At 39.8% G+C, this 22,705-nt stretch overlaps 1 protein-coding gene across 3 annotated transcripts in view; it reads right to left on the bottom strand.

The window, feature by feature from the left end:
- LOC128071343 (nesprin-1-like) overlaps positions 1-22,705 on the bottom strand; it is a 94,691-nt gene that overhangs the window by 29,402 nt on the left and 42,584 nt on the right. For all 3 annotated transcript variants that reach the window (XM_052664219.1, XM_052664220.1, XM_052664221.1), the window contains 6 exons: positions 20,344-20,506; positions 9,473-9,660; positions 8,426-8,576; positions 4,328-4,510; positions 3,932-4,069; positions 26-217 (listed from right to left, as the gene is read on the bottom strand). In XM_052664219.1, coding sequence (XP_052520179.1) covers positions 26-217; positions 3,932-4,069; positions 4,328-4,510; positions 8,426-8,576; positions 9,473-9,660; positions 20,344-20,506 — 1,015 coding nt within the window. The remainder of the gene's footprint in view (positions 1-25; positions 218-3,931; positions 4,070-4,327; positions 4,511-8,425; positions 8,577-9,472; positions 9,661-20,343; positions 20,507-22,705) is intronic.

Raw genomic sequence — 22,705 nt, 5'->3', positions numbered from 1 at the left:
ACCATGAAAAAACAGTGTCACGTACGGGCAGGCGCATCAGTTTCTTATGGTATCTGTCCACGCGCCCGAAGACCTCCTGACAGTAACGTCGGAGCTCGTCCAGCTCTTCCTCAATGACGGCCGCATCCAAGGGTTCACTCTTTTCTATCAGCTGTTCTCCTTGGGCGATTATCTGCTCGATCTTATTGTGGTTCAACGCGATTTCCTGCTGGAAGGCCTAGGGAGCACACCGCTCATGTTAATTTTTCATTACTCACACAAACATGAGGTAACTCTAAGATACATATTAAGAAAAACCATGTAGGGGATATTAAGTTTACCATAGACAAAGACAAGCCAAGAGGCTATTACTTTCTAAAGTAAGACATAAAATTTTGAAATAAGAACAGGAAGCAGAAATGGAATTGTTAGAATTCCATGACCAGAGAGGCGCCTTTGCCTAATAAAATTTACCACCATGGACAGTGTGGGTAAGAGAATCATAGGAAAAAACATTCAAACCCATCACAAAGTTGAGAGCACTGGTTGTCCCTGATGAAAAGTAATGGCAAGCAATAGAGAGCCACCGAAATTAATTTAGCATTTTAAACAATTCTACTCAATATTTAAATTTTAGGTTTTCTAAAATTTCAAACATGAGTAAGAAAAACCATCCAAATCACAATTATCACAAATTCTTCTCAGAGGATTTGACTATTTCAGGACAGAAGAAGGAAAAAGTGTAATTATTTGAAAAAACAGGTAATTCTGGATTCCATAGACTTATTTTATACGACTCAAAACAGTTAAACCTCAGGGAACATGTTTCAAGGGATAAATTTTAATTCAACACAAGAATAAACTCTGGAAGAGTTGAAATTGCCCAATAATAAAAAGACTGCCAAGGGAGAAAGAGGGCGGTTATAAATGCTATGACCCTGCCAGAATCCAGAAAGAAAAGATTCAACTACCACTTCGTAGAAATTTCCTGCTGAAGCTTTTAAATAGGTATTTATCTGTGAAACAACTTGGGAGAGTTGAGGTGACAGGGAAGGATGGAGAGGCTGGTCAGACTACCGGGACTATTTTGTGATTTTTTTATTCTGAGAATCTAGCGAAGAATCTAGTGCTGAGGGTCAGATACGACTGAGCGACTTTACTTTCACTTTTCACTTTCATGCACTGGAGAAGGAAATGGCAACCCACTCCAGTATTCTTGCCTGGAGAATCCCAGGGACGGGGGAGCCTGGTGGGCTGCTGTCTGTGGGGTCACACAGAGTTGGACACGACTGAAGTGACTTAGCAGTAGCAGGATTAAAGGTAACTTCCTTGTTTTATTATGACAACTTTAAAGTCACAGGCACCATGAGTGGTGGTTTAGTTGCTAAGTCCTATCCGACTCTTGTGACCTCATGCACTGGAGCCCACCAGGCCCGTCTGTCCATGGGATTTTCCAGGCAAGAATACTGGAGTGGGTTGCCATTTTCTTCTCCAAGGCAACATGACAATTCTTATAAAAAAAGTCTACGTATCCTATCTTATCTTGGGTTGAAAATTTCATAAGCTTCATTGCATATTATTCAAGATGTTAAACAATCTTCCTTTTAGGGAATCCTCATATCTAATATATATCCCTTGCCAGGTAAAATGCTTCACTCTCTTTTTTCACTTTCATCAAGTGGCTCTTTAGTTCCTATTCACTTTCTGCCATAAGGGTGGTATCATCAGTGTATCTGAGGTGTTACTGATATTTCAGGTTAGTGAAAGTGAAAGAGGAGAGTGAAAAAGCTGGCTTAAAATTCAACATTCAAAAAACTAAGATCACGGCATCTGGTCCTATCAATCAGTTCAATTCAGTAGCTCAGTCATGTCCGACTCTTTGAGACTCCATGAATCACAGCACGCCAGGCCTCCCTGTCCATCACCAACTCCCAAAATTTACCCAAACTCATGTCCATTGAGTCGGTGATGCCATCCAGCCATCTCATCCTCTGTCGTCCTCTTCTCCTCCTGCCCCCAGTCCCTCCCAGCATCAGGGTCTTTTCCGGTAAGTCAACTCTTTGCATGAGGTGGCCAGCGTATTGGAGTTTCAGCCTCAGCATCAGTCCTTCCAATGAACACCCAGGACTGATATCCTTTAGGATGGACTGGTTAGATCCCCTTGCAGTCCAAGGGACTCTCAAGAGTCTTCTCCAACACCACAGTTCAAAAGCATCAATTCTTCGGTGCTCAGCTTTCTTCTCAGTCCAAGTCTCAGATCCATACATGACCACTGGAAAAACCATAGCCTTGACTAGACGGACCTTTGTTGTCAAAGTAATGTCTCTGCTTTTTAATATGTTATCTAGGTTGGTCATAACTTTCCTTCCAAGGAGTGAGCGTCTTTTAATTTCATGGCTGCAATCACCATCTGCAGTGATCTTGCTGCTGCTGCTGCTAAGTCACTTCAGTCGTGTCCGACTCTGTGCGACCCCATAGACGACAGCCCACCGGGCTCCCCTGTCCCTGGGATTCTCCAGGCAAGAACACTGGAGTAGGTTGCCATTTCCTTCTCCAATGCATGAAAGTGAACTTGGAACCCCCAAAAATAAAGTCTGACACTGTTTCCGCTGTTTCCCCATCTATTTCCCATGAAGTGATGGGACCGGATACCATGATCTTCATTTTCTGAATGTTGAGCTTTAAGCCAACTTTTTCACTCTCCTCTTTCACTTTCATCAAGAGGCTTTTTGGTTCCTCTTCACTTTCTGCCATAAGGGTGCTGTCATCTGCATATCTGAGGTGACTGATATTTCTCCTGGCAATCTTGATTCCAGCTTGTGCTTCTTCCAGCCCAGCGTTTCTCATGATGTACTCTGCATAGAAGTTAAATAAGCAGGGTGACAATATACAGCCTTGACACACTTCTTTTCCTATTTGGAACCAGTCTGTTGTTCCATGTCCAGTTCTAACTGTTGCTTCCTGACCTGCATACAGATTTCTGAAGAGGCAGATCAGGTGTCTGGTATTCCCATCTCTTTCAGAATTTTCCACAGTTTATTGTGATCCACACAGTCAAAGGCTTTGGCATAGTCAATAAAGCAGAAATAAATGTTTTTCTGGAACTCTCTTGCTTTTTCCAAGATCCAGAAGATGTTGGCAATTTGATCTCTGGTTCCTCTGCTTTTTCTAAAACCAGCTTGAACATCTGGAAGTTCACTGTTCACGTATTGCTGAAGCCTGGCTTGGAGAATTTTGAGCATGACTGACTGACTGAACTGAACTGAAGTAAAATGTTTAACCGCTGGCTTTGAATTATATATGAAACATACCAAATATACTTAAACATTAATTTGGCACCTACGAAAGCAGTCTGTGTGGAATGAAGTTCTAATATAAGACAGTTGAACTGGTCTGGATCATAGGAGTCAAACTATCTGAAAGTGCTTGAAACCAATCAAAAAAACCACCATCAAAAACAAACAAAAAAACCTTGCAAATCGAGTTCATACTTAAAGTGCATGTGTTAAGGGGAGTTGTATCTCCTGATAATGCTCTTTATTTCATTTTTAATATTTTTCTTTTTTCTGAATTTCTTCTCAGTTAAGAAGATCTACATTTTTAAAAAGCAAAGATTCTCATATGTAAAATACATAGCCAATGGGAATTTGCCGTATGACTCAGGGAACTGAAACAGGGGCTCTGTAGCAACCTAGAGGGGTGGGGTGGGAAGGGAGCTGGAAGGAAGGTTCAAGAGGGAGGGGACATATGTATATCTATGGCTGATTCATGCTGCTATTTAGCATAAAACAACAAAATTCTGTAAAGCAATTATCTTTCAATTAAAAAATAAATAAAAATTTCAAAAAAGAACAGTTTTTTAGTATGCTCTTCACGAAAGTATCTATAAAACATTTCCTCTTCAGACTCTTTGCATACCAATTTGAAAAAAAAATCACTATCATTCTATTACCTTGAGCTGCTTTATTTTAGCTTGAACATCACACTCAGAGAAGTGCTCAATGTTGGTGAGCTGCAGATCCATCTCCGTCAGCCACACCAGAATGCTGTCCCGTGCCGTCTCAAACTCCTCCCGCTGGCCAATGAAATGCTGGAGAGAAAAGAACAGAAGTGAAAAAGCCACAGACACATGCTGAGACGGAACCGCCAATTCCAGCCTCCTCCTGGGAAGTCATTTCCTCAGTGAGCAATGAGAACACCACAATGTTTTACCAAATGAATCATATGCTAGATATCTGTCTTGTCATCCCAGTCTTACAAAGTCATTGAGATTATGTCCTAACACTGCACTCAAATGCCCCACTCTGTCCTCCTGGCCTCTAAGCTACAGAAGAGGCGCAGCATGGACCTTGAGTCTGCGCAGGATGGAGGTGACGCGCTTCTGCAGGTTGTCCCATCTCTGGTTGCCTTTGTGAACCATCTGTTTGAGGCTGCCGGCCGCGTCTGTGCGGTTCTCTCTGGCCAGGCGGCGGTACTGCTTGTTGATCAGCTCCAGCTGGGTCAGGCTCTCATGGACCTGTCGCTGGAAAGCCTGTGACCACAAAGAAGCACATCAGCCGGGGAAGTCTGAGGAGTTCTCTCAGCAAGGGCGTCTGGGCGTCCTGTCGTGAAGTCAGACAGAACAGGAGGTTGACTCTTCCTGAGAGAGTCATTTCCTAGGCAGGTTGACAAGAAGTCTAGGGGTTCCCAAGGAGAGAGGGGTCTGGAATTCTCAAGGAGGAAGAGAGGACAGACTTTTTTTCCTCTACATTCCTTAGGATTATATAACAATAATGTATCCTGCCTGAGGACAGTCTCTGGACCAAACCTTCTGGCTAATCCTGTTATCTTAAAATGTAAATTGTGGGAGTAGGTCTGGTGAGGTCTTTACAACCTCCAGACATCCTTTGGATTCACTGGAGAGTATATAACTCCATTGCTAACACAAGCAAAGGGGTACTCTTTCTACCCCTTTCTGATGTCTATGTCAGAAGCTTTATCTATCTCCTTTATACTTCAATAAAACTTTATTACACAAAAGCTCTGAGTGATCAAGCCTCGTCTCTGGCCCCGGATTGAAATCTTCTCCTCCAGAGGCCAAGAATCCAGGGGTCTTTGGGTAATTCTGCAACAACCTTTCATTCCCCTCAAACAGGAAAAGACACTTTGAAACCAGTGTAAGCTTTCCCTTGTTAAAGAAAACTCATGTTACCCCTGTGACTTAAGAAAGGGAGTTGATCAAACAAAAATACAAGAGAAAATGGCAAACAGGAATAAATATTTGTATATATACAAATCCATATATGACACACATATAGAATATGTACATATACATGTAGAACATACACATATTCACATGATACATGCATATAAAATGTACACACATAGCTATATATACATATACAAATGGCAGCCCACTCCAGTATTCTTGCCTGGAAAATTCCATGGACAGAGGAGCCTGGTGGGCTTCAGTCCATGGGGTCACAGAGAGTTGGACACGACTGAGCGACTATCACACACTCACTCACATGTATAACACACACGATATACATATGTAATACAGCTTTTAAAATAATAGCCTAAAAAGAACTTTCCCATAAAGCGAACTGATTATAAAAATATGTTGTTGCTTAGTCACTAAGTCATGTCCTACTTCTGCGACCTCATGGACTATAGTCTGCCAGGCGCCTCTGTCCATGGGATTTCTCAGGCACGAATATAGGAGTGGGTTGCCATTTCCTTCTCCCACGGATCCTCCCAACTCACGGATTAAACCTGTGTTCCTGCATTAGCAAGCGAGTCCTTTACTACTGAGCCACCAGGGAAGCCCACAAAAATATGGATGTATGCTGAAACGTGAGTTTAAAATGTTCCAAGTTTCTGACGTCAATACTTAGAAAAAAATATCTATCATAAAACTGCTTCTTTTATTTATAAAATATATTATTTCCTAAGAAATCCAGAAATTGCCTCAATTCTGGTGTCCTCTTAAAAAAAAAACAAACTACTTTTTGCAGAATGTCTTCTAAATGCAAGCTATTACTGATTTTTAAGAACAACAGCTTAGTGAAACAGAAGTAACCTTACAAAGAAAAAAGTTTTGAACATGCTCTATTGTATTTTTGCTGTGCCCACAAATGATTTGGTTTGTATGAAATGTTTTAAAGCTGATGCGACACCTTACAGAGTATTACAGAGTAGTGTCTATCTACTTGGGAGGTTACCCTATGCACCCCTTACAGTTTCTGCAGGTAAAATACTTCTTTCTCTCTGCCATATAGCCTAGCCCTAGCAATAAGAGTTATTTGGCCAAAATAAAATGAAGCTTTTACATTTCAAACTTAGGTGTGTGATTTATGACCGACTTCTATTCTGGCATTGGACAGAAAATTCTGTGACTAATTGAACTGCACTCATTGAAATCCCAAACTTTTGCTTCCTTTGGCTCATCACACTGTTTACATGCTACCAAACTCCTGCCTCTGAGATGGCTTTCCTTCTGAGAGTCATTTTAAGAGCCGTCATCCGAGTAAATCCAACCATCTATTTTATAAAACTTCAAATTATTTCCCTAGAAAAGGAAATAGTAGGGGAAGTTCAGCTTTTGCAATTACTGGAAGTCACAGAATATATTTTCTTACTGAGGTGAAGGTGGTCATAACAGATGCGGACCCCAACACCCCTAGAGCTGTCCCCAATGTTTGTGCAATTGAACAGGCAAAAATCGCCCTCAAAATTTCATTTTTGTAATTCATTTTTCTCTTAAGCAAATTAACTACAAAGATAAATAATAAAATCAATCATTATATCTAGCTAGTTGTATAAATAGCATTTATATATATAAATAGCATATATATATAATGCTATATTTATACAGCTTATATGAATAGCTAGTTATATAAATAGCATTATAAGCTTAACTATATGGCTAACCTTTGTCATAAAGTCTTGAGTCTAAAATAGCATCATAAAAGATCTTACATAATCTTCTTTGTAGTGGAAGCTGATTATAGAAGGTTTAACCTTTATGAAGCTGTGAGTAATAAGATGCAGTACCAGAATATTTCCACTAGCACTGGTTCACACCAGGATAATCTGAAATCTACTGCACAGGTTATTGTGGCTTTTTACTAGAATTTTACTAAGGCAAAGTCTTTAAGATAAGAATTTCTCCCCCCTGGGATATAGTCAAATAGTTATATATAGATCCATATTCAGACAGCAGAATAACTCTTAGTTATTTCACATAGTATTTGAATACTTGTATAGTTTTGTGTAGCTCCCCATCTATGACTCTTAGATTTTAAACCCCACAAGAACAAAAACCAAACTTCACATTTACTATAACAGGCCTCAAAAAAAAAAAAAAAAAAAAAAAGCCTGGTTAATTGCTACTACAAGGTAAAAATGAATCTAGCTGAATTTGGTTGGGTTTTTTAATCTTTTTTTAAAATATCTCAGGGAGCTTGAGGCAGACTTGGCAACTAAGGATGATTTTTGTAAGATAACATGCATCGGAACTGTTCACGGTTAATATATATGAGAACACAACTGCCAATCAATGGATATTGATTGGAAAAGAAACTTCAAATTAAAAAATGGTCAACTTTAGGGACCAGTCCTTGGTGGAAATGAGAGGCAATTGAGAACTGGGGTTTCATCCTATCACAGTGATAGAGCAGATTTGAGACTGCCCATACAGGCAAGGAACTAGAATCGGTTACTGAATGATTGCTTTCTTGATGAATATGATTATACTGCTGCTATTTTTCTCTATAAATTTGAAAAATCTTAGTGACTCAGTGGCACTGTTCCTCATTCATAATTACAGTTGGTTTATGATTTAAAATATTTGATCAATTCTGGAGTCAATTTTATTTATCAATGATTAAAAGATAAGGGGAGACTAGTGGGCTACAGTCCATAGGGTCGCAAAGAGTTGGACATGACTAAAGCAACTTGGCATGCACTTACACACACACACACACACACACACGAACACACACATATACATATATATGTATACATACACATACACTCCAGTTAAGTGAAAAAAAATCAAGAAAATATATTGAACACACACACACACACACACACACACACACATATATTATAGTTGTTATAGTATGGAATGGCATCATATTTGAGTCTTAAAAGCTTGATTATAAGGAACTGTGAATTTAAAAGAATGCCAAGATCATTTTTGGGGAATCATGATTCCTGTTTTCTAAAAGTTTATCTTCATTACTACTTTATTTGTAATTCTTGATAATTTTAAAGTAAAAACTTCCTTTCTCTTTTTTGCCTATCATGATGTAATAAGAAAGATGACCAGAAAGTCATCACCACCTAGCTGTCTGAACAAATAATATGTGGGTAAACAGTTTCTTTGGGTCTTGAGACACGGAAGACCAGCTGGCTACTCTCGTAGCAAAATAAAGATGAAATATTTGGCACTGAAAATCACCTCAAATTTCTTTAGTTCCTCCTTGGCAACTGTATAGAGCACCCCGGAAGAGCTGGGAAAGGCAGCTGTCCTTTCTGAGATCTTGAGCCAATCTTCAAAATGAGAAAAGTCATCCAGAAACTTCTGCCACAATCGCCATGTCTCTTCAATTCTGAGACAGAAAGAACAGAATCTGATTGTTTGAGACTGTTTATACTCCAGAGCCCTGTCTGATGCCTGCAACAGGATTAAGAGTGCCCAAAACAAGCAACTGCTGTGCCAAACAATAACTAACTGTGCCTTGAGCCAAATTTGCCCAGACTGAAAAAGAAACAACTGTTTGAGCTAAAATGAAACAGCTGTGTGAGTGTGTGTGTATGTGTGTGTGTGTTAAAACACACGTCCTGCAGCTCTGGGTTTGGAACGAGTCAAACTGAGTCTGATAAGCACATGGTATGAACTGTTTTGGGTATGTGCAAGGAAGTTTGAAAGTGTAACTCTCTGCTCTCAGTGCACACTCATCCTGAGGTTCGCTGGACTAAAACTAAGGTTTGAAAATTCACTGAACGTCAAAGTCACCCTCATCAAAATCAACCAATGATGGCAAGACAAATATTCAGCTTTCAGGAGGTCCCCAGAGAGCATGAAGATTCTGTGCCTTAAGTCATTGTGGTCACTTTCTAACACATCACTAATTTTTCACCACCTTGAATTTCAAAAGGCTCCAAGAGAAGTCCTTTTGTTTTATTATTTCCTTTTTAATGAAAGAAAGTTACTTTTTTCACACCACGGATTATGTAACATAATACTTGTTCAGCAAAGGCATATTTTAATTTTTCTAATTATATTTAAACTGTTAGGTCAGGTGTCACTTGGCTTGTTATATTTGTAAGTGATCTTTATACCTACTTCTGTTTCCAGCTGAACGTAGATGACAAGTTTGGGAAACTGAGGCTATCTTTGGACAATGCAACCAAAAGGAAATGGTGAACAGCAGATACCCTGGATAAATTTATTTATTGATTTTTTTGTCCTTCCTGTTTCAGCTGTGTACACATCCCCACTTACTTGAGCCTCCTTTCCATGGACATGGCACAGATGTTTCTCCATCGGCGGTCCAGGTTTCGTGTGGCCTGCTGGATGGAATCGCACTCGGCGTCTGTAGCGCAAGCATCACAGTCATGGAGAAGGACCTCGCACAGGTTGAGCACAGAGGCCACGCCCGTGCTGTGCTTCTCGATGTCCCTCTGAAGCTCCTGCAGGGAAGGAGATGTGCTTTAGTCAAACACTTGTTTACCGATGGGAGAAACTGCAGCTGTATTCACTGACTCAGAAATGGTTAGGCAAAACCTTGACAAGTATTTCATCTCCTTGGATGCATGAAGCTTCTTCAACTTCCTTTATGAAATACCGCAAGCTCAAAAGTATGAGAAAACGAGTCTAGAAATATTTGGCCTATGTGAACCATGCTAAAATATCAACTGAAAAAGTAAGACTGCATCAACTGTGCAGAGTACAATGAGCTTCTTTAGTGATTGAAATATGAATCTTGCCCCAGTTTTTACTTCACAGATATATCACTTCCATTCCAATCCATAGATCAATCAAAGGAGTACGTGTACTCCTTTTAAGAGTTGGCACTCACTTTGATCTCCAAGGATCTGCAAACTATTTTAAACAGTTAATTCCACCATCATTAAAAGGTACCATGGTTTAAGGGACCTTGGCTTTCTGTCATGTATGACAACCATTATTATCAGCAGCTTCTTCAATGAACAAATTTAAACGTAGGACAGAAACTGGAAGATATGAAATAGAATGATAAAGTTCAATTCTTGTAATATTTTATAATGTGATAGATCCCATATAACTGAAAGAGGTTGTGCAAGAGATTTGAAAGGACAGTTTAGTGAAACTGAAATATTTGAAAGAATTTATTTTCTTGTGTCTAGTTTATGAAATCTCCAAAGTTAATCAATGGCACTGTTATTGCATTCAACAGTAAGCTACATTTTGTGAAGAAGACATTGGGATCTGGTGTTAAGGAGAAAAACAGGAAGGAGAATCTACATGCAACAATATAAATCCTAGTTATCTGAATAAGTTGAGGAATTATCAAGAGAAAAGTTAGGCAAATTCAAGAACTATATAAGAGAAAAGGAAAATATATTGAAGGCCTGAACGAATAGGACAAGCAAAACATACTAGTTGGCCTCTTTTTTAATAATGGAATGCTTTGAGTAAACTGAGTTAAAAGCTCAACAGAAAAATAATGTATATTTTGTTACATTCTGTGCAGTTAATATGGTAATATGGAAGACTTGATATGGTAGAACTCTGGGCAAATTCAATGCTTTAAACAAGAAAGATAAACATTAATCTGTTGATGGCTACTTAAGTTGCTTACATGTATTCACCTGTAAACAATGCTACAGTAAACATGGCAGTGGAGATTTCTTTTCAACACAGTGATTTCATTTCCTTCAGATACATACCCCAAAAGCGGAACTGCTAGAACATATGGTAGATCCAGTTTTACTTTTTTTGAGGAACATTTATATTCTCTTCCATAGTGGCTGCACCAATTTACATTCCCACCAACAGTACATAAGGGTCTCATTTTCTCTAAATCCTTGCCAGTACTTTTTAATCTCTTGTCTTTTGATAATAGCCATCCAACAGGTGTGAGATGATATTTCACTGTGTTTTTTTATTTGCATTTCTACCATGATTAGTGATGTTGAGCATCTTTACATATACCTGTTGGCAACTTGACTATCTTCTTTTAGAAAATGCTTGTTCAGGTCCTTTGCTGGATAATTTGGTGTTTTTTGTTTTTGTTTTTTTTTGCTATTGAGGTGTATATATGAGTTTCTTGTGCATCTTAGATACTAACTCTTGATCAGATATGTGGTTCGAAAATATTTTCTTTCATTCCTAGGTTGCCTTTGCATTTGGTTGATCATGACTTTTGCTGTACAGAAGCATCAGACTTTGATTTAGTCTCACCTGTTTCATTTTTGCTTTTGTTGGTTGAACTTCCAAAAGTCACTGCTAACACCAATGTTAAGGAGCCTTTTCCCTATGTCTTCCTCTGGGTTGCAAGTCTTAAATTTAAGTCTTAAATCCATTTCAAATTAATTTGTCTAAGTTGTGTAAGATAGAGGTCCAGTTTAACTCTTTTGCATGTGAATATCCAGTTTTCCCAACACAATTTTTTGAAAAGACTATCTTTTCTCCATTGAGTATCCTTATTAGTCAAATATTAGTTGACTGCACATGTGGGTTTATTTCTGGGCTCTCTATTCTGTTCCATTGGTCTATGTGTTTGTTTTAAATGCCAGTACCATAGTTTTTTGATTACAAAAGCTTTGTAATATTAACTTGAAATCCTAAAATGTGATGCCTCCAGATTTGTTCTTACTTAGGACTGCTTTGGTTATTAGGGATCTTTTTGGTTCCATATGACTTTCAGGATTTTTTTTTTCTATTTCTGTAAAAAGTACCATTGGAATCTTCACAAGGATTGCATTTAATCTACAGATAGCTTTGTATGCACATTTTAGCAATATTAATTCTTCCAATCCATGGGATATCTTTCCATCTGCTTGTGTCTTATTCAGTGTCTTTCATCAATGTCTTACAGTGTCAGAGTACATATCTTTCACCTTCTTAGTTGAATTTATTCCTCAAACATTTCATTGTTTTTGATGTCATTGTAAATGGAATTTTTATCTTTATTTTCCAGATACTTCATTGTTAAGTGTTTGGAAACACAATGATTTCTGTATGTTGAATTTGTATGCTACAACTTTCCTGAATTTATTAGTTATAAAAGGTTTCTGGTGGAGTCTTTAGGATTTTTCTATATGTAAGACCATGCCACATGCAAACAGAGACAATTTTGCACCCTCCTTTCTGATCTGGATGCCTTTTATTTCTTTTCTTGCCCAATTTCTCTGACAAGGCTTTCCAGTGCTATGTTGAATAGAACTGGTGAGAGTGGGAGCCCTTGTCTTGTTTTCAGCCTTTCATCACTGAGTATGATGTTAGCTTTGGCAATGTCACATATGCCCTTTATTATGTTGACGTCCATTCTCTCTATACCCAGTTTGTTGACAGCTATCATTTGAATTTTGTCAGCGGTTTCCCTGCATCTACTGTGATGATCATATGATTTTTATTTCATTTTAGTAATGCAATGTATTGTATTCACTGATTTGCATATATTGAAACATTTTTGCACTCTAGGAATGAATCCAACTTAAATACAGTGTATAATCTTTTAAAGTGCTGCTGAATTTGGTTTGTCCCTACTTTATTGAGAGTTTTTGCATCTATATTCATCAGGCATATTGGTTGATAGTTTTCCTACGGTGTCCTTATCTGGTTTTGGTATCACGGTAATGCTGGACTCATAAAATGAGTTTGAGAGCATTCTTTTCCCTTCAGTTTTTTGAAAGAGTGAGATGAATTGGCTTTAAATGTTTGGTAGATTTCACTTGTGATACCAGGTCATGGAAATGTCCAGTCTTGGACATTTCTTTGTTGGGAGGTTTTTGATTATTGATTCCACCTCCTTATTCATTATTGCTCTGTTCAGATTTTCTATTTCTTCAAGATCCATTTTTGGTAGATTGTATGCTTCTAGGAATTGCCCATTTTTCCTAGATTCTCCAATTTGTTGGCTTATAACTGCTCATAGTAGTCTTTTATGATCCTTGATATTTCTTGTAATGTTCCCATTTTCATTTATAATTTTTAAAATAATTTATTATCTTTTTTCCTTGGTTCAGTTCAGTTCAGTTCAGTCACTCAGTTGTGTCTGACTCTCTGTGACCCCATGAACTGCAGCACGTCAAGCCTCCCTATCCATCACCAACTCCTGGAGTTCACCCAAACTCATGTGCATCAAGTCAGTGTGCCATCCAGCCATCTCATCCTCTGTCATCCCCTTCTCCTCCTGCCCTCAATCCCTCCCAGCATCAGGGTCTTTTCCAATAAGTCAACTCTTCGCATGAGGTGGCCAAAGTATTGGAATTTCAGCCTCAGCATCAGTCCTTCCAATGAACACCCAGGACTGATATCCTTTAGGATGGACTGGTTGGATCTCCTTGCAGTCCAAGGGTCTCGCAAGAGTCTTCTCCAGCACCACAGTTCAAAAGCATCAATTCTTTGGTGCTCAGATTTCTTCACAGTCCAACTCTCACATCCATCCATGACTACTGGAAAAACCACAGCCTTGACTAGATGGACCTTTGTTGGCAAAGTAATGTCTCTGCTTTTTAATATGCTATCTAGGTTGGTCATAACTTTCCTTCCAAGGAGTGAGTGTCTTTTAATTTCATGGCTGTAATCACCATCTGCAGTGATTTTGGAGCCCCCAAAAATTAAGTCTGACACTGTTTCCACTGTTTCCCCATCTATTTCCCATGAAGTGATGGGACCGGAAGCCATGATCTTCGTTTTCTGAATGTTGAGCTTTAAGCCAACTTTTTCACTCTCCTCTTTCACTTTCATCAAGAGGCTTTTTAGTTCCTCTTCACTTTCTGCCATAAAGGTGCTGTCATCTGCATATCTGAGGTGATGGATATTTCTCCTGGCAATCTTGATTCCAGCTTGTGCTTCTTCCAGCCCAGTGTTTCTCATGATGTACTCTGCAGAGAAGTTAAATAAGCAGGGTGACAACATACAGCCTTGATGTACTCTTTTTCCCTTTTGGAACCAGTCTGTTGTTCCATGTCCAGTTCTAACTGTTGATTCCTGACCTGCATATAGGTTTCTCAAGAGGTAGGTCATGTGGTCTGGTATTCCCATCTCTTTCAGAATTTTCCACAGTTTATTGTGATCCGTATAGTCAATAAAGCAGAAACAGATGTTTTTCTGGAACTCTCTTGCTTTTTCCATGATCCAGCAGATACTCTAGCTAAAATTTGTTGTCGATTTTGTTTATAGTACCAGAGAAGCAACTCAGTTTTGTTAATCTTTTGTATTGTTTTCTTATTCTTTATTTCATTATTTCTGATCTACTCTTTATTATTTCCTCTTTACTGTCAACTTTGGGCTTACTTGTATTTTTTCTACTTCCTTGAGTTGAGTTAGGTTGTTTATTTGAGATCTTTATTTCTTAATATAGGTGTTTATCTCTACAAACTTTTCTCCTAGAACTGCTTTTGCTATATCCCATAAGTTTTGGTATGTTGTGTTTCCTTTTTTGTTTATCTCCAGATATTTTAAATTTCTCTTTTGATTTTTTCTTTGATCCACCAGTTGTTTAAGAGTGTGTTGTTTAGTTTCCATGTATTTGCCAGTTTTCTAGCTTTCTTCCTGTTATTAATTTTTTAATTAATTAATTTATTTTAATTGGAGGCTAATTACTTTACAATATTGTGGTGGTTTTTGCCATACATCACCCTGAACCAGCCATGGATGTCTAAGCTCATATTATGGTTGGAAAGACACTGATGCAATTTACACTTTCTTGAATTTATTGAGACTTGTTTTATGGTCTAACATATAATCTATCCTGGAAAATGTTCCATGCTCTGAGGTTGGGGTGGGGCAGGGTATGCTACTGGTTGGGTCCTACAGTCATCTCTGATTGTATGAGGTCACAAGCTATGTTTACTGGCAGGGCAGTGCTACTGGTTGGACTCATGATTGGGCAGGGCTATAGGCTGGTCTCTGCGATTGCTCTTGATGGGGTCTCAGCTTGTGCTCCCAGACCGGAGGGTGATGCTGGCTGGACTCTGTGTTCAGGTGAGGCCTCAGGCTGTGCTCTGTGATCATGCAAAGCTGCAGCCTTGGAACTGGGCAGGGCCATAAGGCTTTGCCATCAGATAGGCCTCTGGCTGTGCTCCCCTGCTGGGCAAGATTACTGGCCAGACTCTCTGGTTAAGAGAGCCCTCCAGCTGAATCCCACAGTGAGTGGGTCTAGAGACTGTGTTTCATGGTCAAGCTGGGTTGTTGTCTAGGCTTTCTTGACAAGAAAGCCTTTGTTGGGTGGGGCCATAGCCTAGGTTTCAGGCTGTGTTGAGCAATCAGATAAGGCCCTCAGCTGGACTCCACCACTGAGTAGGGATTGTAGGTTGGGCTGAGGCTGTCCAGGGTCACTGTTCAGGCTCCCTGGCTTTGCAAGGCCAGAGGCTATGCCCAGCAGTTGGTAGCGCTACGGGCTTGACTTCCTGCCAAAGCAGGGCTCTTGGATGGGCCCCCTGGCTGCCTGGGTTCTCTGGCCAGGCTTCCTGGTGGGGTCGGGTGGAGACAGTGCTCAGCTGTTGGGCAGGGCTGGGCATCTGCCTCCCTGCCCAGGCTGAGAAAGATCAAGGCCAGTTGTCTGGGGACCCAATTCGGGTAAAGCTGCCAAGTGAGTCTGCAAGCTAGACAGGGCCACTGGCTGGGCTCTGCTGATGAGCAGAGGCGCTGGCTAGGATCTTTCTTTGGGTGCAGCTGCAAGCAGGAATGCAGTTCCACCAAGACCTGAGTGTGGGTGCTGTAAGCCCCCATGCCTTCTCCATCTTATCAGATCCCCTGCAGATGAGCCCTACAGTTTTCCTCCCTGTGAAGTGAGACCCCACTGGGCCTCTTGGGAAGCATCACACAATCCCGGGGGAGCTGGATGTCCCCCTGGGCTTCTCTTTTCCCACTGGACAAACCACAGGCCTGCGGGGTCCCCCTGGTACAGGGCTGTGCCAGCCTGGGGAGGGTGATGGGGGCAGAGTGCAGCCACTCCTGTCATCTTCTGATGGGGGCCTTCCCAGTCTCCGTGGTCCAGGGGGTGCTGCAGCCTCCCTCTGGGTCCTGGGGTTCTCACAGTGCTGCCCTGTCTCTGGATGGATGCTTGTTGGTCTTCTTGTGATGGGGACTGGAGTCAGGAATGGCTTAGGCCACCATCTTGGTAACATCACTCCTCTGTATGCTTTTGAGTCTATCTCAGAGCAGAGATTCAAGAGTGGAAACCAGCACCGGCATGTGAAACCCAGACTATGACACATGGCTGGAGGCCCTGCACTGACACCTCTGATGGACCCAGTCATGGGCGCCCTCCATAGTTTGGTGAAGTTTACTTCCAGGTGCTTGGCCAGGTTCCCACAGTAACTATTGGAGAAAGTCTCCACGTGCTTCTGCTCAAAAGTTTTTGTTCAAATCAACATTAAAAAAATAAAGCTTGAGGGACTTTATAATTATATAAGAAAGCAAACACAGATCACAATTTTAGTCTCAGCTTTAACGTCCATTGGTAACTGTCTCCAGATTCATTGTTTTTCATTTATAACACACAGAAATTTGACAAAACATCCTCTGAAGCCACCTCAAGCCTCTATCTATTTCTGCCCAATTAAATTTGTAAGAATTAAGTACATTGGCAAGACAGACATATAGGAAGTCCACATAGGGAAATGGAAGAAAATCTGTTCATTTAAATATTTGTCAGAATTTTTCCCCTTTGGAGACAGATTACTTTTTCTGTTTTTTTAAAGCATGGATCCAATATGCTATATATATATATATATATATATATATATATATATATATATATATATATTTATTTTACAAAATTTATGGTCAAATGTTTTCCATAAAGGAAACTGGTAAATATGATATGATTAAAGTAAAACCTGCTAAGCACCCACTTTGTGCTGGACATTGTGCTAAGTGCTTTTCTTGCTAACTTCGGTAATAACACTGTGAGTCATGTACTCCGATTCTTAGCATCCTATATGCAAGGAAGTTGAGGATTAAAATAGTTCATTGCTTTGTTCTATGTCACACAAAAAAGTGGTAAGGCCAATATTTGAATCCAGAAAGTCTTTACTTTTAACTGTTAGTGTACAGTTGTTTATCTTTTAGCTCAGTTTTCTGGGTTTTATTTCTGTTTTTCTAAGTAACATGTTTATATTAGTAGTTCTTGATTTTTAAACGTTAGATATTGAGTCTAGAGTAGGGAAGGAATAAACTTCTACATGACTCACCAGGCTCCAATTATTGGTTTAGCACCTCTTATAACTAAAGCAATAATCATTTCTTTACAAGATTACAGTTCTTTAATATTTTTCACACTTGAGCTACAAAATATGCTATGGTTATATTTCTTTTCTTACACAACTTTTTGTTTTCTAAAATCAATAGTTCTTCATTTCTCTCTCTCTCTCCCTTGCTCTCTTTTTCTCTTTAGAATCTGTATTGCTAATTTGCATTGTATTCTTTCTCTTATGGTGCTAATAAAGCTCCTTCCAAGAATTCCTGGTTGCCAGGGGGAAGGATGGGAAGATGGGAGGTAGGGAGTTTGGGATGGACATGTACATACTCCTGTATTTAAAATGGGTAACCAACAAGGACCTACTGATAGGATAGGAAACTCTGCTCAATATTATGTGGCAGCTTGGATGGGAGAGGAGTTTGGGGGAGAATGAATACGTGTATAAGTATTGCTGAGTCTCTTTGCTGTTCACCTGAAACTATCACATTGTTAATCAGCTATATCCCAAAACAAAATAATTAAAACAAAACAAAACAAAAAACTCCTTCCAGTATGGTTAAGTCCATCGGGCCCCCTAGTTCAGCTGTTTTCTTCCTTGGAGACGTCCCTTTTAGGGTACCCAGACTCCCTACTCCTGTCTGGACAGGTTTTTGCTAGATGATAGAACCACTGTCATCTGGGACTTTCCTTTACCATCATCCCGGGGATTTCCTTCTTTCTCTCCTGAATATTATTTTTCCTCTCATTTCACTATACATAGAATATCCTTCATTAGATTCTTGTGAATGTGTGCAGAGAAGGTTAACTATTTTATATATTAAGTAGCAGCTATAGTATTCTAAATCATAAACAATCTTCTAACTTTTAGAAGGCATTTTGCCATTGTATACTAGCTGCCAGAATGGTTTTGGAGAAATCAAACTTTTTCATCTTGGAAACCTTAAAATCTCTTTATCCACCATCTTCTGAACTTTCGTAATAGCTTTGCTTTGTGTTAATTTTCCAGGGCGCTTGTAGGGTTTGTGCTCTAGAAGTGCTTAGTTTTCATTTTGGGAATTTTTTTCCTGCATTATCCTTTGATCATTTCTTCCTTTCCACTTTATTTTGGAGAGGGAGAGGGTTTTTACAGCATAACTGAATTGGATTTTGAAACTCCTGCACGAATCCTGGCTGCAGGATTAACCGGATGCAGTGTGGTGGGAGTCAGACCATTTGGTACAGAGTCTTCCACTTATTCCCTCTATTTTTAATAGAGTGGTTCAAGCACGGATGGCATCCTGTATTATCAAATTAAAGGTCCCTCTGGTTTGCCTGACTAGCTGGGCTTAGGCAGGATCTGCTCACTGAACCACTCCTTTTTCTGACCTTTGAGCAATCTTTCCTTTTAAAGCCCTGCAGACTTGATAGTTCCACTTCCTGAGTGAGACTTCTGGGAACTCCGTCTGCAGCAGGAAGCAGCTGTCTTCCTCCTCCATTCTGCTAGCACCATCGCTGTTTATCTGCTATCCATCTTCCAAATTCTCTTGGATGGCTGTCAGCTCTATTATCTTCCGGTTTTTTTTTTTTTCTGTTTAGGGTTTTGACCTTTTATCTCCTTTACTATCATTTTATTGGGGTTTTAGTAACAGGTAGAACTGTAAATGCATATCAGCAATTTATCATTTTTATCTAGATACTTTTTTGGTTTTCTCACATTTGCTAAATCACATAACTGGCCATTAGCATTTTACCTCTTATCACTTGTCCATATTATTACCATGTTCTCCAGGAAAATGTGGGAAAACCTTGAGGCAAACCACAACCCCCAGAGTTACTCATCAGAGTCCTTCAGAGGGTTTTAATCTCACAAAAAGTGAAAAATATCCTGCTAACTATTTCTTACAAAAGAAATGATAATTTAAATATCAAAGTAACCCAACTCCTAAAAACTGTATTTTAATATCCATTCTCTTTGGTTTAAATAGTTTATAAATAAAGTACATGAAACATTTCATAAGACTGAAGAAATAGGTCTGTTTATACATTTTGTAAAATGAAGGAACTTGAACAAAATGGCTTAATGTAATGGAAATAACCGAGGTCAGTAGAATTTTCAAAGATAATTTAAAAGCATGCAATAGCAATACATCTTATGGGGGAGGTATGGCGTTGATTACTGACGGCTAGAGTCTACCATGCTGCATAAGAATCAGCAAAGAGAGTGGGAAGTGAAAATCCGTTCTGCATGTATTTTTCAGGGTCACCCTCTTTTGCTTTGTTGGGTTGTGTATGGTTTGCTACACACGTGAAGATGACATTATAGTCTGTGGTCTGCAGGTCATGCAATCCTCCTCGCAAAATTAAATTATTTAGACTCTAGAAACTCGATAAGTAAGTATGCACTGTGATCTCTGTCAAAAACACTGTGTGCAGAACATAGAAAAGGGCTCTGAAGACTATGGCTGCGGGTTAGTGACTCACAAATAAATAAACAAAGCTGTTAGCACTGTTCCGGCTATACCACTGCAGCTCAACCCAAGCTTCCACCTTAGGATGGTTTCTTGGAGGACCCGTGCGTGACATTAACTCTATGATGGCAGATCTACTTAAGAGTCAATTTTGTGAGGACTTCCCTGGTTTTCTAGAGGCTAAAACTCTGTGTGCAGGGGGCCTGGCTTCGATCCCCGGTCAGGGAACTAGATCCCACATGTTAAAACGAAAGGTTCCACATGCTGTAACTAAGACCCAGCACAAGTAAATAAATATTGTCTTTTAAAAAGAGTCAACTCTGGGAGGAGATGGAACGTATTTGCCCCAAACACCTGTCTAGCCAGTGCCTCCCCTTTCTCACCAGTCCTTCCCAGCTTCCTCCAGATTTCCCATCCCAATTCTTCATCTCACACTCATGTCTCTATTCTGCCCAGGAGGACCAATTTTCAAGAACTTATTGATTCTTTCCTTCTATTGTTTTACATTTTACCTGCTGCTCGTTAAGCTTTTTCTGTATTTCTTCTGAGTCACAGGAATCGTAGACGATGGGTTTGGCCAGCTCTGACTCGATGTGGGCTAACCACGTCCTCAGACTGCTCATGTTCTTATCCAGCTGCTGGACTGCAACCAGAGTCTCCTTCAGCTTCTTTACCCTGTGGGCAGAAAAGGAGAGATGTCAACTTCAGGGAGAGGCCTCATTCATGCTTCGCTCATGAGCAGAAGCCAGCGCTGGGTCTAAACCCAGAGTCCATCCTGGTTCAGCCACCTACTGTCCGTGTGACTGTGGGAGGTGGCATAGCCCTTCTGTGTCTCTGTTTCCTTGTCTATAAAATAGAGAAGGAGTAACAGTATTTATGAGATTCAAATCAGGTGAATAACGAAGGGGCCAGTACATGGGAAACATTAAAAAGAATATCAGCCATGGTTATCCTCAACACAGCTATAATGATATAACAACCTCATGGTTGTCACAGAAATTGTGACTTCATCAATAATATAATCTATACTATGTACTTTCACAAATAATATAATGTATACTTCTACCAAGAATAACTGGGAGAAAAAGTTAACATTTCCAATGATTTGTCACTAAACAGACCACATATCCATGGTTCTGATCACTTCAGCTCCACTGTGACGTGCTTCAGCAACACTGTAGCAGAAACTTAGTTCAAAGAAGAAGCCACACTTAAGACCCACTCCTATCAGTGAGTTATTGCATGCACTTATGCAGCTTGAGTTTTCATGATGCCAGATCATGTTAAAGGTAACTAACGGCCTATGGGATTGTCAAGTGGCAGAAGGCAGATGCCAGATCTACTGTTATCCAGTCTTCTACCTGCAGAGCCTAATTCGGTCCACTCTTCACTACAGCGGTGATGGCATGCGTGCTCAATTGTGTCCGACTCTTTGTGATCCCTTGGACTGTAGCCCAGCAGGCTCCTTTGTCCATGGAATTTTCCAGGCAAGAATACTGGAGTGGGTTGCCACTTCCTACTCCAGGGGATATTCCCAACCCAAGGATTTAACCTGATTCTCTTTTTATCTCCTGCACTGGCAGGAGGATTCTTTATGGCTTTGCCACGAGAAGCCCAGTATTCACTACATGGCATGCCTAAAAAAACAACAATAACAAAATGCTATTTTTCCCATTCTTTCCAGGAAGGAATAAAAACTCATTTCTTTAAGACTGCCATTTCTCTAACAATAACATGTGAACACTTTAGAAGTAAGGTGCCAGAAAGACAAAATAAATGATTTGATTATTTTCTTAATGAAATGTACAATCTGCTCAGAAATCTGGCATGGAAACAATGAAATATAACAATATGGTGAGAACTAAACTAAAGAAAAGAACCAGGTTTCTGGCTAATAAATCAGGAGTGATCACTTCTGTCTTGCCATGTTCAGTAACTATTCATTCATTTACCACGTGTTCATTTCTTTATTCTTCCTACAAACATGTATAGTGCTAGGTAAACACTGACAACTGAAGTCTCATCCTTGCCTTTGAGGAGCTTAGATTTTGATGAAAAAGAGAAAATGAAGAAATGATTTGTGAACTGCATCTTGAGAGGCAGATGCAAGCCAAGCAGAACGCTTCTGGCTTCCGAAACATAAAGAAGGAAAGTTGCGATTCTGAAGGCGAAGAGCGTCACAGTACCCAGGAGATTAAGGGAGAAAGAACGGGGAAGAGAAGTGGAAAAGAGATGAGATGTGCTAAGATACATGACTGACGGATGGAGGGGGGTTAGATTATAAAGGCTCCCAGAGTGACATGATAATGAATTTGTCTGTACTTTTAAAGATTAATAAGAACTTTTCCCAAGATCTATTTGTGGAGGAATGATAAGATCAATTCTGATTTTGAGTGCAGAAGTTTGAGGCAAGGCTATTGGAAGAGTCAGTTTAGGAAGTAAATAAAATAGTTAAAGTGGTTTACGTCAAAAGCCTACTTTTAAACAGTGGGGGTGACAGGCAAGGACTGGATTGCTAAATTCACAAATTGTCATGATGTGAGACAGAAGGAGCTAGAAATGATGTCTTTTCCAACTGAATGATTAGATGGATGCTGCTGCCTCAGAGGATACATGATGAGGAGCAAGCTCTAGGGATTAATGGGGCACAAAGATTAGGATATGATACGTCTGGAAATAACAATTCTTAGGTCCAGAAAAGATGACAGAATGTATTGCACTGAGTTACATACTGTGGCATAGAGTTGAAACCCAATGAAGGATGTGTTTCATTCTGAAAGGGGGTGGACTAAGAAGAATGAACTTCAAAAGGTTAAAAGAGGAGGACTCATAGGTGAAGAAAAAATAATTAGGAAGGAAGGAGGTGAAGCAGGT

The sequence above is a fragment of the Budorcas taxicolor genome, unplaced genomic scaffold (assembly GCF_023091745.1).
Source record: "Budorcas taxicolor isolate Tak-1 unplaced genomic scaffold, Takin1.1 scaffold364, whole genome shotgun sequence".
NCBI classification, from domain to species: Eukaryota; Metazoa; Chordata; class Mammalia; order Artiodactyla; family Bovidae; genus Budorcas; species Budorcas taxicolor.
The sequence above is the reverse complement of the archived record's forward strand: the minus strand, read 5'-3'. Positions and strand labels throughout refer to the sequence as shown.